Source organism: Colias philodice, chromosome 18 (genome assembly GCF_061535455.1).
Source record: "Colias philodice isolate Cphi_HAF_F1 chromosome 18, ilColPhil1 Martin Lab GWU primary, whole genome shotgun sequence".
NCBI classification, from domain to species: domain Eukaryota; kingdom Metazoa; phylum Arthropoda; class Insecta; order Lepidoptera; family Pieridae; genus Colias; species Colias philodice.
This window is the reverse complement of record NC_143103.1, coordinates 5348953-5368025: the sequence shown is the minus strand read 5'-3', so window position 1 is coordinate 5368025 and position 19073 is coordinate 5348953. Positions and strand designations below refer to the sequence as shown.

Sequence of the window (19073 nt, the reverse complement as noted above, 5' to 3'; positions counted from 1 at the left end):
ACTATTATAAAATAGTGTATAATATTATACAAACTTAGGTATATATAATTAATGTTAATAAGATATTGTGCAATACCTAGGAATTGGTCGCTTGAAAGACATTCATTTATCGGTATTTTTCTTAATTTATATGTCCGTGTAAAATAAATAGACTACATTTTGTGTTGGTACCTATATCATTGGCTATTTAAAAATATTTCGAAGAGATTTGTAAAGTTATCAATGAGATATAAAAGCTCTCTTTGTGATAAGCTGACTTTACGAACATAAAATTTCGAAAAGCTCATGCTAAATTAAAACTCGCATATCTAATAAATAATAGCTTTTGTAATCCGTCATCCCATTCTGTAACCCATTATACCTTCCACTCTAATGAGGTACAGATAATTAAGGTGATTGCGTGAAGTGCCAAAATGAATTGTTTATAACTTTATAAGCAGCGAGACGTGATTGCCAAGGCTGGCCTGAGTTGATCCTACAGCTCTCTCGATATAAACCTGCATTTGGTGTTCCTGCGCTCTTCAGAGACGGACCGTCTCTGGCAGCGGTTTTTTAAACAGTTTTTCTTTCCCGCCTAAAATGGCAATATTGTGGACTTGTGTGTTTATTTTATTAAATTGTTATGTACTTAGTGCTAGTGATGAAGTTCAAACGGTATGGATTTATTTGAATGCTTTTTTGATTGCTTCCTAGGAAGAATTGTTTTTAATTTAAAAATAGCCGTACCTTATTCAGTTCTGGTAATAAAAAATAAACAAGTTTCAAGTGCGCTCATATAATCTTAACGGAAACATCAAGTACAATCGGTCTAATTTTCGACGGAGACACAATGTCCGTCTTTCGTGATATTATCGTAATTTATTTAATTATATACTGAAATGAAAGTCGATGTTATACGCGAGGCATGTTGCAACCGGCTAATACGACCTGCTTCTCCATGTTTGTAGAAAGATCTCAGAAATTGAGAATAATCTCTTTTTTAAAAAAGCTCTCTTGCTTTACCAGTGGCGCTAATACCTAAATAATTACAAGTAAATGTACTTATTCTAATGTTATGTATTACGTTCAACATAAGAAGACACAATAAAGATTATTTTAAATTTATCAATCTTTTCTGATAGTAGTTACCTAACTACTTAGATTAAGGATTGGTCTCCGCGCGCGCGCTACGACTAGATACCGCCCCACCTAAAAACAATAGCTCTGTGAGTGCGGCAACTCATTTCTGTAGTGTGTGTTAGGCAATTTGTAAAGACGCTAGTGTGTGTGAAGAATTGGGCTGCCAGCTACATAAATTTTACCTCATAAATGGGAAATCTGGCATCTTGGAAAGAAGTTTGAAAAATATTTTTTTCATCCTGACCTGGCCGGGAATCGAATCCATGAACATGTGACTCAAATCCACTTGCGACGCTACTATACTATAGTCACAAAGGTTGTTTAAAAGTAAAAAAGCGGAAATTAAAAAAAAAAACATATTATATGAGTCAGTTAAACATGGTTAAACAGAAATAAATTATTGTATTATACTTTTTTATACATGTGTTAGTAATAGTATTGAAAAAAAAAGTTCAAATTATTGCTAAAATATTTCCTCAACCACGTGTATTTTTTTGGATATGCAATACGGCAACACTGAATGGCGTCGTATTTTCGTAGAAAAATTTTTCGAAGTAAAGGAGAAATTTCGAATAATACGATACTTAGTGATGGTACGTGATCCCAGTGTCTTTCATATTTTTTGTTGTATTATTTTTAAATAGTTTTATGACACAAATAGGCATTTTACTTCAGATTTTGTTCAAAATCTTTATAAATTATCAGTTCACCCTCTCCACACAATGCTTGTGACACGACTGGCTTGGGTACGCCGAATTCGGCGTACTATAAGTTGCCGCATTTTTCAAGTACGCCGGCGGTATCTAGTCGTAGCGCGCGCGCGGAGACCAATCCATAATCTAAGCCTAACTAGTAGGATGAAAAATAATATGATGGGCTTTCTAACAAAAAAATAAAAATAAAAATAAAACAATATAGCTATTATGAGTGTTGTTAATATAAATATAAATACTAAGTAATATGTTTTATATAACTTATTTATATCTTTCCTATCAACGAATATAAATAAATATATGTATTACAATTATAATAAGATTAATATAACGCACCAGTAGTACTTAGATACCTACCTATATTGCAGTTTCTAACTCAGTACATGAAAATAACAATCAGAAAAAAACGTGGTAAATAATATTCTATTGGCTCGCAAATGTACACACAAAAAATTAATTATAGTGTACCTAGGTGTACCAAAACTTTATAAAAACGTTTACTTAATTGAAATAATATTATTACCGTATAGTAATTGTTACAAACTATTGTCGTGATCAGGAAGCTACGTGTCATAAAATTTTCTATGGACATTGCCTACCGCGGCCTAGCAAGTTTTTAGGGATCCGTAAAAGAATTAAAAAATTTCGTGAAAAAGCACATACAATAAACCACACAATAAACTAAAATCAATGACAATAGATACAATAATTTCATGTGTTTGTGTGAAGAGCATTCAATACATGAAATTATTGTATGTATTGTCATTGATCATGATCCATAACATGAATACAAAGTTTTAGGTAATAATTTTGATAAAAAATGGGCCAAAATCAACTCTGAAGGACTCGGTTACATACAAACATAAAATAAAGTCATAGAAACATACAGGTGAAGCTAATATAATTGCGTTAAAGAAAGAAACAAGAATTTTGTTTTGTCATAACAACGAAACTTTTCTCTCAACTAGTTATTTATGCAGAACCCAAGTTCAAATGTTTATAATCAACAGGAAAATATATCATAGATGATAGATATGCTATGCTGTCCCTATACATTTTTTACTCCAAGTGTGTTTGTGCGTTGCCTTTATTAGGAAATTAAGTATTCTTTGTTTGCAGAACGAACAATGAGATCAATATATTAGAAGGTTAGACAATTTCATTTCAATGCATTTGATCATTTTAATTATTCCAATAAATAATTATAAGTCCAAATTGTGTTGCAAAAAAAACGATACTACTACAAGTATTTTCATATTGTAGCTAATTTACTATTTATTTCAAGATCTCCAGGAATTTAAGTTATTGAAATGAACATATACCTACGTATTATAGGAACGTACCGTAATGATAAGTATTCGATGTGTTTTTACCAAAACAATGTTACCGGGAAATTCTATGACGCCAATCAGTTTTTGCGAGAGCATTATGTTTAATTCAGGCTGTCATTAGTTAGGTTCCATATAAGTTTTGGGGTAAAAAATACATGTGCAATAAAAACCATGTATAGGTGAACGACCACCAAAGATGCACCATTGAACAACGGTGTCACGGCCAGAACAATTATGGTGTACCTTTAAATTATGGTTTTATATGGAACAGCGTTGAAGTGGGTGTTTTGATGATTCAACCGTTATCTGTAATGACAAGTGGAGAGCCTTGACTGCATTTTGCGCATGCATTGATTTGAATTAATAGATTTTTTGTTATAACGTAAAGAATAGTGTTAACGAGTCGGTTAGTGTTGTTAGTTAAAATAATAAATTAAATTAGGTTTCATTGTTTCATTCTACCATCTTAACTTTTAATTAATTCTTGAATCTTCCCACATTAAATTGATACTAGTCATACTGGCCAAAAATTTAATTTAAATGAAGTTAGGTAGTTACCTACTTTGGTATCTATCTACTTTCTATAAATACAAAGTTATTAATAATAATATCACTAATCAAATTATTATCAAATCTTACTTACAAATGGATTTATTGGAAACGAAATATACGTAAATGGAAGTGATTGTAGAGGTCTAGAATTATTATGTGGTATAATTCTTAATGCATATATCTAAAAGTACCTACCTACTTGTTTTATGCAACATTTTGATGCCATTCTCTTTTTACCCGACTGCCAAAGAAGGAGGGTAATGTTTTTCGAGTGTATGTAAGTATGTATGTATGTCTTTTCCTTTGTGACCACCTGTAGCCTAAACGGCTTGATGGGTTTTGATGTATGAGGTATCGTTAGATTTGTCTTGATTACGGGAGTGTCATAGGATACATTTTATCCTAAAAGTCCCACGGGATAAAGACATAATAATATTTTTTCTAAATTTCCCTTTATTTAGTGTGCAGTCGGGTATTTTGTTTTTTTAATAATAATCTTGTTAAATGTAGGTACCTATGTTTCAATTAAAAGTAGGATATAATCAAATTCATAAAACGACATTGCTCGTGTTAGTTAATTGTTAAAGTAATTAAAATATAACTACATTGTTTATATATTTTATTTATTATTTTTATGAATAAGGTTTCATATTTTATACACATAATAATTTGAACAATAGTTCTACATAATATATATGGGAAATAAAAAATCATAACTGTTATCACTACATAGTATAAAACAAAGTCGCTTTCTCTGTCCCTATGTCCCTTTGTACGCTTAAATCTTTGTAACTACGCAACGGATTTTGATGCGGTTTTTTTTAATAGATAGAGTGATTCAAGAGGAAGGTTTATATGTATAATAACACCCATTAAATAGTGGAGAAGTACTGTTATTTTTGAGGTTTCTAATGTGATGTCGTAAAAAATTACATTTTTTCCGCTTACATTGCAAACGCAGGCTGATGAACCCTACGAGTTTTATCAAAATAATGTACTAAGTATTGTACAAATTGAAAAGGTCTACAGAAAAGTCCGTGATGGTATATATCTATCTCTTATGGATAACCCACAATAACTTTTTTTTGCCATTTACTTTGTACGACAAATAGTGGCTAATTTTCGAAGCGATTTTAACCAATACAGCATTAATCCTTAACCAATTAAATACCTTGAATACATTGTTCATTTAATATAGATCTATATGGCCCTTTACACCGTATGATTTAAGTGAATATTTTCGAAGATATTACAGATTTAAAAATTGCCGGACGTAGCGTTTGCGGCGGTACCGGCCGGCCTCCCGGCTATATATTTTAAAAGTTAAAACCGTGCGAAGCCGGATCGGGCCGCTATGTTATTTTATATACAACGTTCAGTTTTTCTGTAGTGTATTTAGTATCAGCATTGCACCCGTGCGAAGCCGGGGCGGGTCGCTAGTGTTTATATATTTGATAGTTCAATAACCGCATTAGGATGTTGCTGTTTGCGAAAGCAACGGAAACGATTACTCTACTTTAAATTCAGGTTTAATTAAATCAGGCTCATAAATTATCTTCCAACATTTGTGTCGTCCAAATATTTAAAAGGAAAAGTGTTAAAACTGTAATGTAATCCTATGCAAACTTGACGTGTTATGCAATTTAAAGCAGGTTGCTCAACTATTTGTGTCACTTATATAGAGACTAGAGTCGCATAAATAACGATTGTAACAGGCTTCAAAGAATCTCTAATTACCTTATAAATAAATATTTCAACGTTCAGAACTACCTTTGTACAATCTGTACTATAGTCATAAAAATATGATATCATAAATTATCGCCGTAAAGTTACAATAAGAGATTTTGCTTGAAACTGTAATACCCTACCTATTACATAATTATTTAGATTGATGATCATTACGATCATCTCCCATAATATATTGCTAGTGAATCAGTGATTCATTCATTATTTTATACACACCATAGTGTGTAGAAAATAATTCTTGCATCGCATCCATGATGAAACTTATACACAAGTTTTTAAAGTTAGAAAGAAGAAGTAGACGAAGAAAAAGAAGAAGATGTAGGTTTATGTAATCTTTTTATTTATTTGTACCTAGCCGAAAAACATAAAAAATGCATAAAAAATAATTGAAGGGACAACGCAAAAAATCTAGTTATTAAGTTTTGTTCCAAACTGAGACGAGAATAAGTTTAAATAAGTCGAAAACAAATACACATAAAACGTATAAAAATAAAGAAACCCAAAGAGTATGAAAAAATAACGTTTCTGCATTGGAATATATTACCCCAATATTTTACTTTCAATACTTCTTTGCCTCTTTGGTCACTACCTACAATATAATTTGGTAAATATATCGTAGTATTAGTGGTAAATATATCATAATACATATTAGTATAAGGTTTTGACCTTTAAAAGTTAAAACTCTACGCGGAAAATATAGAAAAATCATAAGAGCTTCCAGTTCTTATCAAAATTCGTAGTTATGCGGACAAATAAATTTTTATTTTTATTGTTGTTTTTATTTCAGATTACATCATCAGACACACCAAGAATACCATTCACTTGTGTGATAGGGGCTGGTTATTCTGGCCTAGCTGTTGCGAGGTATATGAAAGAGTTAGGAGTGAACTTCCGAGTGTTCGAAGCTTCTGGAAATTTCGGTGGTCAGTGGAGGTTCGATCCTAATGTTGGCAATGATGAGTATGGTGTTCCAATTTTCACCAGCACGTATAAGAATCTTAGGTAAGTCACTTGTTAAAATGTAAATTGATAGTATTTTTCTAATTTAATAATTTTAACGTGATTATTTTTTATAGAGAACAAAAAAAACGAAAAAAATAAAATAAAATAATGATAATAAAAGATCGGTTTTGTTTATAGGTATTATTTCCTTGTATACTTCAATGGTATACTTTATAATTTACATATTTCGATTTGAACACGTTTTCCAAATCTTATAGTTAAATAAAGATTTTTTTGTTGGTTGAATTTAATTAATTCTAATAACTGGAAGACCAGTTTAAATTAGGTAGGTAAACATTTATTCTGAGTAGTGCTTTACCTGTTCTTGCGGTTTGTGCATGAACTATTTAATCTTTATGTGGGATTGTTTTCTTAATGAACGAGCAAATAATAGATTGCATAATATTTAATCGAGACAAATCACAAACAGGTTTTAAATTCAATACAGATATAAATAAAAAGCTCTTAATATTTTTTTGTTTGATTGTGTGCTTATATAAATTATCGTCTACTCAAACGTAATTAAGAATAAGCATGACTAGAGAATACATATACATATTAATAAAACAATAGATTTTTTCACTTTTATGTTTTTTTGCGAATTTTTTATTAGTTCTAAATCATGAGGCCCTTAATCATCATCTCCTTGTCGTCTTGCTATGTTCTATTTGCGTGTGTCTTCCACCTAATATTTCGTTTCGCAAGACTGACATTCATGTGTAAATCACTACATAGTATAAAACCAAATCGTATTCTCTGTTCCTATATCCCTATGTATGCTTAAATCTTTAAAACTGCCCAAGGGATTTTGAAGCGGATTTTTTTTAAAGAGTGATTGAAGATGAAGGCTTTAGCACAGTTTTAGTAGATATATGATTTATTAGGTTTTAGACAAAGCGGACGAAGCTGCGGGCGGAAAGTATACTGTCAATTACGCGAGTCGCCTAAGCCATGTACGTGATTCGTTAACAATGTTCGCATAATAAATAATAATATTATATCCCTGGCATCCTCAGTCAGATTTTATGATGGAATATTAGAATAAACAAGGGTATTGATATTCAGAAAACGTTTTCAACTAGGAGCCAAGGCTAAACGTTGCTTTAAATCGAAAGTAAAGAGCTTGTGCATATCAATTAGATTAGCAAATAGGGTTTAGTGTAAATGTTTGTTTAGACGTTTCTTTTATTTATTTAATTTCAACTTTTTATGCGAATAAATATCTAGACGCAATGTGACATAATTTAATGCACAATATAGAGTCAGTTGAAGCACTTTGATATTTAAATTGAAAATACTTTGTGAAGAAAGCTAAATAGAAAATGGTGGGTAATCGCAAACCTTATTTTACTTGCATAATAAGTAATTATGCAAATTGTACTATGTACATACATACTGCATTATATTCTAAAAATGAAATAAATATTTGAATTGTGAAATAAGTAAATAGTTAAGGAGGTACTTATGTCTGTTTTCAAAAAATATTGCGTTATTATAATTTCATCACCTTCAATCTCGTTCAAAAGAATTTACAACGAATTATTAATAGTTGATAATATTTATTTATTTATTTCGGATTAAGAAGGGAGTAAGGATATGAACTTCTCTGAACTTTCACTCTCATATTTCGCATTGTAAATTGAGGATATTCCCCGCAATAGGTCACAGGTTAACGGCCTTATCTAATATACAGACAAGCGTTATATAACCAATGTTTTTAACTCAAATTTGTTAGTAAAATTATTGAAGGAATAGCTATAAAATAACTGTGTTGAAAAGAGCGACTTTTGCAACTCTACATAAAATCAAATTTGCCTATATTTTAATTTAATTTAACCAGGTATTTTAAAGAGGATTTGTTACATAATTATATACCTTATTATATTAATGATTAATTCTGTTACAGAACGAACACACCTCGTCAAACTATGGAGTACAGTGGGTTTCCGTTCCCGGATTCAGCGCCTACATACCCATCGAACACCTGTTTCTATAAATATTTGAAGTCTTTCGTGAAACACTTCCATTTGCTTGACCATATTCAAGTAAGTGAGACTACCACTATGTCCTAACAATTATTATGAATGCGAAAGTAACTCTCCCTCTGCCTGACGACGACTGAACCGATTTGGATGAAATTTGGTACAGAGATATATAGCTTGAGACCTGAAATAATATCCCGGAAATCCCAGGGGAACGGGAAATATGCGGGTTTTTCTTTGACTATGCGGGCGAAGTCGCGAGCGGAAAGCTAGTTATTCATAAACCACTAATATTAAGTAAATTACATTTTTTTTTCAGTTTTCGGTTCTAATTCATATTTTTAATTCTGCTTAAGTAAAGAGTTCCGTAGCATTTAAGTTATACATATATCTACCACTTGTTAGAATGTAATGCAACCTCAAAGCAAATTCCATATAACATAATAATGACCAAAAAATTCCACCTACATCTTTATAAAGATACGTTCTAACTTCTACGTAATTATGTATAGGAATTTTCAAGGCATTTTCATATTTATTTTATTTGCTACCTATTTATTGAATTGAACACGAGTAATGTTGAAATAGGATTTTATATGTAAGTACTAACATGGTGTAATAAGACCATTATTATGAGTAACAAAATATGCCAATAATACGCTACCATAATTTACTACAAAGGTTATTATAGGTAAGGTAAGACATCTCAGAGGTTAAACAAAGCCTTGTATAGTTACTATACTCTTTGAAACAAAGCCAGATGATGTGAGAAACGATAAAGCATCAATTTATGAACATCGTTATTAAACTGTAATTACACGTGCATGTTTATTTATTGAATCATGACGTAATTAAAATGAATACTGTACTTGCTTAGGTTCATCTCAAAACTACAGCATGTATCTTAAAACATGTATTTTTTTATGCAAAATTAATAGGTAATAAAAGTCATCAAAAGATACTCCATAAGTAAAGACCACATGTGTAGGTTTAAATTTTAAAATATATATTGAAGTTTAGACCCTTGTAGGTCTTTACTCTCGCGATTTATTAAACTTTAAAACTGGTTTCGTTGGGTTAAAAGCGAGTCATTTTATTTTTATGTCCACCATGAGACGTATGGTATTGCCATTAAGCGGATATGGTATTGTGGTCATTTTAATAAGCCTCAGACCTGAGATATTTTAGTAAGAACTAAGAATATTCGCTTTTGCTTGCATTGGCAATGAAAATGAATTGTTGGCACATAAAGTTTAAATTTTGTTCACCTACATAGTACCTACCTACGTATAATGTTAAGAGAAAACAATTGTATTATTGTATGTTTGTATCGAATAAACCATGTAAGTTCTAGGCCAAATATTTATTCACGAGCAGAAAGCTAAAGTTTTACTGAGTTTGATACATAATATACCTATTTATTTATCAGCATTTATACACTTTGGGATTAAACTCTGTTTAAATCTCGTCTAAAAAGCAATCCTGTAGTTTTTACTAGTGACTATTTTTCTTGTATGCAAGCAAGATATTAATTTATAACTTTAAATTTATAGACGCACAGCTATGTAAGATCCGTGAAATGGGCAGGAAATCATTGGGACTTCACATACACAAAATCAGATGAAGGCAAAAATTATACAATTCCGTGTGATTTCGTAGTTATCGCCAATGGTCAATATGTTAAAATCAAGATGCCTAAAGTACCTGGACAGAAAGTGTTTAAAGGTAAAATTTATTTTACAAAGTACGAAGTTTATCCCAGATATATTGTTCTTTTAACTATCTCTGTGTATCTATACTAATATTATAAAGAGGAAAGGTTTGTATGTATGTAAGTATGTATGTATGTATGGTTTTCACGCATAAACTACTGGACCGATTTTGATGAAATTTGGCACAGACAATCTTTAGACCCTGAGAAAGAACATAGGCTACCTTTTATTGCGAAATATGAACCACGGGCGAAGCCGGGGCGGACCGCTAGTCAGGTATAAAATTAAACTGACTCTACTTTAAAATAAGATAAAGGTTTTCTATAATTTGATATGTTTTTAGGAAAAATAATGCACAGTCACGACTACAAGGGGCCTGATGAGTACGTTGGAAAGAAAGTCCTTTTAGTCGGCGCTGGAGCTTCTGGCTTAGATCTCGCGACTCATTTGTCGAATATCACAGAGAAATTAGTTCACAGTCACCATTTAAATTACAACCAGCCAGACTTTCCCAAAACTTACATTAAAAAACCAGACATAAAAACATTCTTGCCAAATGGAGTCGTGTTCCAAGATGGCTCAATGGAAGAAGTTGATGTCGTTATATGTTGTACAGGTACCTATTATCATTTTTTGACAATAAAATAATCCCAAACCCTCATATATTGAAGAGATGAGAGCATAATATATTGCGACATTTATTGCTTTGCGCATAAAATATCCAAAAAAGGAAAACTTTACAGTTATAATAATGTGATTTTGCACATAAATTGCCAATGAACATTTTGATCAGTAAAAGAACCGTTATATTTTGTTGAATAAAATATGATTATTATTTTAGGGTTTTTCACCTATTTCTGTAGTATTCGATAGAAATTGAACAGTTATATTTTACAGGATATGAGTATAGCCATCCGTTTCTTGACAAGAGTGCTGGATTAACAACTTCTGGCAAATTTGTCTTACCACTGCACCAACATATTGTGAACATCAGACATCCATCTATGACCTTCATCGGAATGGCCAGAATGATCATCAATAGAGTTTTAGATGCGCAGGTAATAAATACTAAATTGATTGTCAGTTAACTAAGTTTACCTGTAACTTTTCCTAAATACGTAATAGTATAGAATCTAATAGAGGTACCTAAGGTACACCTTAAAGTCCCAATCGAGTACCTTTATTAAATATAAAAAATCTTTTATTATCCGGAGATAGAAAAGGAGTGAGGTAAATTTCCAATTCACATATTCGTCTTCAACTTGTCATACCTTCTTCTTATACCATTATGATGCTACATATAAGTCATTTACCTATAAGATGCTTTCTCTGATATAAAAAGCTTAATTTAACTTTCATTTCAGTCGGAGTACATAGCTCGTCTAATAGCTGGCAAGTTTAAACTGCCATCACAGGAAGATATGTTGAAGATCTGGTTACAGCACGTCTATACCCTTCAGGATATGAATAAGAAGATCGTCGATGTTAACATTGTTGGCAACCAAATGGTAAGAATTAGATATATTAAATATTTTATCATATAGAAGATATAAGACAGAGTTATGGAAATCAATTTAGAAATACATATAGTTAGGTATACGATGTATGATATTGTGAACGTAATTTCGGAAGAAGAACGAGTTTAAGAAGCTTAATACTACAACTGTTAATGTCGCACTATACTTATTTTAAGACCGATTTTTCTATTTCTTCTGTATTTAAGCAGTGTTATCAAGAGTTTGCTATAAATGGAAAGTTTGTGCTAAATGGTATTTTAATAATTGTACCTATCTACTATAAAACATTTATTATTGCTAATTGCATTGCTATTTTTCCAGGATCAATATTTCGCCAACTTAACTCAAGAAGCCGGCGTATCAAGAGCGCCCCCAGTCCTTACAGAAATCAGAGATTTCAATGCAAAATATCGTCTAGAAGATTTGTTAAACTACCGTGACTATGAATTCGAATTGACCGATCCGTACCATTACAGGAAATGGTATAGCGGTGGTGGAAAGGGATCACAATGTCCTATTGATATAGAGAGGAAATAAACAAACAAAGCGTATTAACGAAAACTTCTTCTGGCATAACAATTTGGTAGTAAGCGTTACTGCGGTCCTTATTCAATATCATTCAATTATCATCCAGAATCTAAGAGACCCAGAAAATTCTATAGATTCGTTGACAAGGTTAATGGTCAAAATATTTGCATTTGGAAAGAAAGCGTTTACGTGTCTCATGTTTTATGATCATTTCGAGTATTTAAATTTCATCACTATAATTGATTAAGTTATTAAAGTACCTATATATTTTCATTGTTAGAGGTGATTGCGCTAACAAGGTTGTGATGTGATCATAATTCCATTGTTATTGTTTGAATAAATTAAGATGAAGATGTAATTAAATGTAGACTGCACTTAATAGTGACCGCATTCTAAATCTGAATTAATTAGTTAGTAATTTACACGCTAGAAATTATGTTCTTTGTATATACTAGTACTATAATTACAATTAAGATTGATCTATTTACTTTAGTTCCAGCCATTGTTCTTTTTTGCATGATTTTGCGCAAAATAAACTTAACGTTTTTAACTGTGATGCTTAGGGGATAGGTATTATTATATTTAAGAACAATTTATAACAGAAATGATTTTTTTTGTAAAATATACTTTTTGTATGGAATTATTGTTCCCTTTGATTATTTTATTATTTTATGCAAACAAAAATAAACGAATTAATATTTTTTTATCGAACTGTTTTAAAGACTTAAAAAGTTTTGTTATATGTATCTAAAGATATAGGTTAGCTTAACTTAAAAATAGGCTAAATAACCTATTATTGCGGGAACCCTTATAATAAAAAAATCCGTGATATTTAAAAAAAATATATCGATATTTTTTTCTATTCTCAAGTCGAAATAGACAGAGCGATAAAGTAATCCCGAAGAAACTCGCCTAAATACTTATTTAATCACAACGACTCATGTTAAGTACCTATGTATAAAAATATCATATCAACATCAATTTACAGGTAAAATCCAGTAACAGTACGTGAAAATATAAACTTTCTTACAAATATTCGCAACGAATTCTACCACGCATTTTTAACAAAGCGATTTGATATAATATTCAACATTATCTTCTTTCATGCATTAAACCAGTAAATTATATTGTGAAAAATTTCTAATATCTTATGTTAATATTAATAATTAATGTTACCACTTCTACGTATTAAAGTTTTTGCAATAATGCATCTATCATTTCTAAATTCCTTTTTGCCGAGGCATGTTGTATAAAAATTCCTCTAGCGAGTAAGAAATCGTAATCTGTATTCTAAATACCTGTAACATTATTTATAACTCTAAACAGCTGAAACGAGGTAAATATTTTTTTTTCGTAGCTTTTACTCCGCTTGGGTTAATATAATAGTGTTTAAAGAAAATCTACACTACTACTGGTTTGTTAAAAAGAAACAAGTTATTAACGAATTTAAAATTTATTTTCTTCTTCTAGATAGATATACGAGTAGATTTTAATATACTAAACGAATATACGATAAATTGAAGCATTGAAATTAGCTCAAAACTTTATTACAAGATATAGTGCATTCATATTAAAAAATAGATTGTACTACCTAGTGACTTTCTTTTACATTGTTGTTATAAATAATAGACTTTTACACTGTCTGTTCGATATTGTTAGAATCTGTATCAACTTCCAATGTTCTTTCAAATGTATTATTATCTATCACTCTATAAGAATAATTTCTATAGGTGTAAAGATTCGCTTTCGATAACATATCTGCATTGCGAATTTTGAACATAACAGGCGGTACTCTTTCAATTCCTGATTCTTTTGATAGCTCTTCGTAATATTCATCCTAAAAAAATAATTATTAAATAACTATTAAGGAAATTATGGCAGGATTGGGAAGTAAAAAATATAAAGAAAAAACTTTTTCGTACCTCGCTCTCTGCTAAAAAATGCAAATAATTAAAAGATCGACCTTTTTCCAAACATTTGTCCGTCCTCATTTGCCATTCCTTCATCATCTCTTCTTTAGATGGTAAGGAAAATTTTCCTTTTATCAGAGCGGCTGTATATCGCGCCTAGAATAATAGAAGAATGATATGAAATTGTTATTCAAAATTGTAATTGTTTTGTAATTTCTACCTATTTTCTAACAAGATGGTAAAAATTATTGAAAATCATTATAATTTATATAAATATAGGATCACACCTGAGCTTCGAGTGCAGTTACAAGACAGGCCTTCTCAACTAATCCTACGATGATCATTGTTGGCTGATTAATATTGACCATGTACTTATGTAAAGGCGTTACCGTTTTTGGTCGCAACGTCAAGTCGGTGCTTTCGTCACAAAATGAATAATCAAATAGATATCCTGGGAAAGAAAACGAAACGAAATCAAAATTCTTTAATGCAGTAAAGAAATAGATAAATTAATGGAACAATAAATAAATACAACGAAAAAAGCGAACTTTACGAATAGGTAGGTAGAAGAAGAAAATGTCACACAGTCACAATTATTGAAACCAAATAAATTTTTTTGCCCAAATAAAATTATGGCACTTATATGGCACTGGCATAATTTAATAATATGACGTCTATTAATTTTCTCGAGGATCAGTTTTAATTTAAGTTTGAAAACAAAAACAGTAGTGGTAGTGACTTCATCATACCTGTGCAATATATGACGGCATCGACATCCTCGTAAGTTCCATCAGCAAATAAAGCACCCTTTTCGTTGAACTCTTCGATATCTGGTTTCTCAACGTAATTGTTGCGAAACTTAGTTTTTGTGTATTTGATTTTAGAGTGATGACTATGGTATACAGTTTTGGCCACAGTAGCGATGTCTAATGTGATATCCACGCCGGAGGGACCAGCTCCCACTATGATCACATTTCGTCCTCTGTAGGGCTCCGGTTCTCTGTAGTCGTGACTGTGAATTATTGTACCTGAAATGTCAATTTTAATGCTAGATCTAAAATATAAATTAAAATATTCATCTGATCATTTTCTTTAATTTTGATTTTGTATATCGAGGGTATTCAATTTGCTTAATCACTAATTGTCTACAATTTTTGCATAAAAATCAGAGAATGAGGATAAATAATATTTATCTCGCGTATTTATTCAACGATTTAATGTTTTTTTTTTATATAATTAGATGGCCATTTTACGACCCTTAGTTCCTTACCTTTGAAAATATCTTCTCCTTTAATATTTGGTCGATTTGGAGCACTAAAATGACCAGTCCCTATGATGACGTAATCAAACTCATCCACATACACTTCGCCACTTGGAAGGTATTTATGTTTGACTTTCCATGCATTTCCAACTCGAGATATTCCTATCACATGGTGTTGGTACTGAGGAGTAGAATTGACTCAATAGGTAAAGGGTAATAGGCAAAAGAACCGGAGTAAAGAATTGTTAGATGTAAATGGGAGGAGAAGTTAAATTGAAAAGAAAAACAGAAAATCGATGAAAAGAAAAAAAAATGAAAAATCACTCTTTGTGCCACATTTAGAACCAAAAGTCAGGTAAATATACAAAAATATGTTGAAATTACTTTAGCAACAGGCGACTTGATCTTAAACATGCTTTATAATATTTAATCGAATAAAAGTCGAGTTCATCATTGAATATTATGTACCTTGATATACTTTTCTAAATCAAAGTGCTTCACGTAATTCTTTAAATACCCATAATACATTTCCCAAGTTGGATATGATGGCATATCTTCAGGAATAGGAAAACCTTTCAATTCCATTGTTGGTTTTGGCAGATTTGTTCTGTAAGTATCGATATCATTATTAAAATACAGAATTACTTATATGATAAACACCAAAAAAGGATAAAAATAAAAAATATTCCGAAAAAAACATTTAAACTTTTGAAATTGTTGTAAAAATCCTGCCAAGTAGTGTAGGCACATTTAGGTGACTTTGTGGTTAAAAGTTTATTTATTTCTACGTACCTTAAATGCTTATACATGCTAGAAAATATTGGTAGGCCATTATCATAGTTTCCGACTCGTGGTTCATATCTCCAAGTACCCCCAAAATGTTCGGTAGCTTCTAAAATGGTGAAGTTAAAGCCTTCATCTTGAAGACTCTTGCCTGATGTGAGGCCAGCAATACCAGCTCCGATTATGCATATTCGTGGGTTGGGTATTGGAGTCTATAATAATTAATAACAAGTGTATTTAAGTTATTTCAGCTTCATCCTTATTGAATAAAAAATTTACAAATTTAAGGACGACAAAGATCCATTACAACGAGAAAAAAGTTAAGATAAATGAATAGAATTAAGTACTTAAATAAAATTATTTCATCGTAAATTAAGTTACTTGACGCATATTTCAAAAAAAATTATCATTTTTTTTTTCATCATAAAATTTATTACACGTTTATCATTTGAAAACTGCTTAGAAAATATTAAGAAATATTTTAAAATAAATAATAATTCATTTAAATAACTTGAGTTACATTTTTTTTTGTTCTTATTTCAAAACTCCATATACCCGAACGCATCCTTAGTCTATGGTATACTGTCAAAGCTTTGTCAAAGTCAAAAATGAAAGAATATCATCAAGTGACAGTTGACGGATATAAAATTAAAAACAAAAGTTATAATTAGGTTATAAATAAATTTATAACAAAAGAAAGCTAATTCTTTATTTAATTTAGTAGGGCTGTTTGGAAATAACGTTTCTTTATACATACTAATAATTTATACTGAATATTAAGTTACGAGTTTGCGGTTTTGTTGTTGTGTAGGTTATCGATTTATGTTAGGAATTAATTAACTTACCATTTTATTGTAAAACAAAGTTTTTAATATAAATGAGAAGATCACTTTTAATAATTGTTTAAGGTTCCAAGATAATTGATTGTGTAGTTTTAATTGAAACACTTTTTCAACTTCTTTATGATGCTCTTTTTGTCAAAACCATATTGCTAGTGACGCTTTTGGCTGTCACATAATAATAATTATACCTAATATCTCAAATATTTCGGTTTACGTTGTTATCAATGATAACGTCAAAAGATATTTGCAATTTATTTATAGGATATTATATTACGATAAGGCAAATAAATAATGCATTAATTGCAAGTAGGTATAGTGACGAAAAAAAACAATCGTTTTTTCTAAAGATTAAGTATTCCTTTTTTTCAATGAATGTAGGCATAGATACCTACAGCTAGGACAAATACGTAATAATCTATACTTCTATACTAATATTATAAAGAGGAAAGGTTTGTATGTATGTATGGTTTTCACGCATAAACTACTGGACCGATTTTGATGAAATTTGGCACAGATAATCTTTAGACCCTGAGAAAGAACATAGGCTACCTTTTATTGCGAAATATGTACCACGGGCATAGATGTAAAGCCGGTTATTAACTATTTTAACCGTGCGGTTAAAATGCATTTTTCGTTATTAACGGTTAATTAACCGTTTTTTTTGCTTTTTACGGTTAATAAGCACCATTAGATGGCGCTAGTGGCTTGAAATGCGCGTTGCGTGTTACGCGGTGATGCCAATTGCCAGCTAGCCGATTTCAATCTATAGTGATTTAAAATTAACTCAAAAATGGAGCATTTTCGTAAATTTTCTAAAAAATCTTAGAGAAAGTGTAAGAAATGTTATAGTATGCTATATATTCGTGATCTACTCAATAAGATCTTTCATTTGATATCCCACACGGCATGTTTTGGAAATTTTTATTTTTTTCTTTGTATGCCATATTTACCTAATTACCGGGGTGGGGGGAGGGGGACCACAAAACTGGTTGGCAACATCTGTCTATAGGATGTCTGGGATCTATACAATATATATCAGAAGTCAGATTTAGGTCCGCAATTTTTGCAAACGAAACTCCACTGAGTCCGGTCTATTATTATAGGTATAGGTTTGTAGTATGAATATTTTAGATACTTAAATTGTGTTTAGTTTACGTTAAGTGACTTACAAAAAAACAAAACACAGTACCATTTTTATAGGTCGCAGTCGGATAACTAACCGTTATTTACCGCACTTTATGGGTAGCTAACCAAAAATTTTGTTAAATAACGGTAGCTAACGGGTTTTTTACAACTATAACCACGGGCGAAGCCGGGGCGGACCGCTAGTGTAGAATAAAATTATTTAAATGTTTTAAATCTAAGTAGCTAACATGTTTCTAACATGTTTTTATAACTAAGGGTTCTCATCGTCCAGGGCTAGTTTATTATAGAAAAAAACCTACGGGTATTTCCGACAGTATTATGAGACATGGTTAGCGTATTTTAGTTATAATATTAAGCATCATATATTACATGTGGGCTATTTAATTAAATTTCGCATTGGTGCTGGGTGCAGCTGTACAAATTCTTCACAAACTTACCTTTCTGAGCGAATAACCAGATATTGCACTATAAAAACACACGTGACACAAGAGTACTAAACACAATCTCATAGTTGAAAATTATTATTTATTATTTTAATTAGGTGAAACGAATAGTTAAGACTCGCTTATTAATTCAACATGACTGATTACTTGCTCTATCTATTCTATGACCTCTTATAATAATGATGACATTTGATTTTTGCTTATTGATTACTTACTTAAAAACCTGATTTCAATTATATTTAAATAATACAACTACGAATAATTTATCCTGTACTAGCTGTGACCCGCGATTTTACCCGCATTGCTCCGATCCTGTTGGTCTTAGCGTGATGATAGGTATATAGCCTACTAGACTAGCTTCCGCCCGCGGCTTCGCCCGCGTGGTGTTTGATAAAAGGTAGCCTATGTTCTTTCTCAGGGTCTAAAGATTGTCTGTGCCAAATTTCATCAAAATCGGTTGAGAGGTTTAAGCGGGAAAGCGTAACA

At 31.0% G+C, this 19073-nt stretch overlaps 2 protein-coding genes across 3 annotated transcripts; one reads left to right on the top strand and one right to left on the bottom strand.

Moving 5' to 3' along the window:
* Positions 1–486: 486 nt before the first annotated feature.
* LOC149480434 (senecionine N-oxygenase-like) lies at positions 487–13157 on the top strand. The gene is made up of 8 exons (XM_089706765.1): positions 487–654; positions 6249–6463; positions 8370–8508; positions 9999–10170; positions 10501–10773; positions 11055–11215; positions 11522–11665; positions 11996–13157. The coding sequence occupies exons 1-8, from the start codon at positions 580–582 to the stop codon at positions 12209–12211; spliced, it is 1395 nt and encodes a 464-aa protein (XP_089562891.1). The 5' UTR covers positions 487–579; the 3' UTR covers positions 12212–13157.
* Positions 13158–13319: 162 nt separating this feature from the next.
* Positions 13320–18737, bottom strand: LOC149480433 (senecionine N-oxygenase-like). 2 transcript variants are annotated; one of them, XM_089706766.1, is made up of 8 exons: positions 18582–18737; positions 16166–16368; positions 15842–15980; positions 15383–15554; positions 14862–15140; positions 14400–14563; positions 14125–14268; positions 13320–14039 (listed from the first exon to the last, which is right to left on the bottom strand). In XM_089706766.1, exons 1-8 carry the CDS (start codon positions 18651–18653, stop codon positions 13836–13838), a joined length of 1377 nt encoding a protein of 458 aa, XP_089562892.1. In that variant the 5' UTR covers positions 18654–18737; the 3' UTR covers positions 13320–13835. The 2 variants fall into 2 exon arrangements, with proteins under 2 accessions (XP_089562892.1, XP_089562893.1); XM_089706767.1 differs by lacking the exon at positions 18582–18737 and adding an exon at positions 17002–17155 and having other exon boundaries at positions 13324–14039.
* Positions 18738–19073: the final 336 nt, after the last annotated feature.

Bases quoted from the DNA above. Each gene is read 5' to 3' on its own strand.
- LOC149480434 (XM_089706765.1), top strand. From the start codon at position 580: ATGGCAATATTGTGGACTTGTGTGTTTATTTTATTAAATTGTTATGTA. The intron at 655-6,248 runs GTATGGATTTAT...TTTTTATTTCAG, and splicing joins CTAGTGATGAAGTTCAAACG to ATTACATCATCAGACACACC. The intron at 11,216-11,521 runs GTAATAAATACT...CTTTCATTTCAG, and splicing joins ATAGAGTTTTAGATGCGCAG to TCGGAGTACATAGCTCGTCT.
- LOC149480433 (XM_089706766.1), bottom strand. From the start codon at position 18,653: ATGAGATTGTGTTTAGTACTCTTGTGTCACGTGTGTTTTTATAGTGCA. The intron at 15,141-15,382 runs GTAAGGAACTAA...TTGACATTTCAG, and splicing joins AGGAGAAGATATTTTCAAAG to GTACAATAATTCACAGTCAC. The intron at 14,269-14,399 runs GTGTGATCCTAT...CTATTATTCTAG, and splicing joins TAACTGCACTCGAAGCTCAG to GCGCGATATACAGCCGCTCT.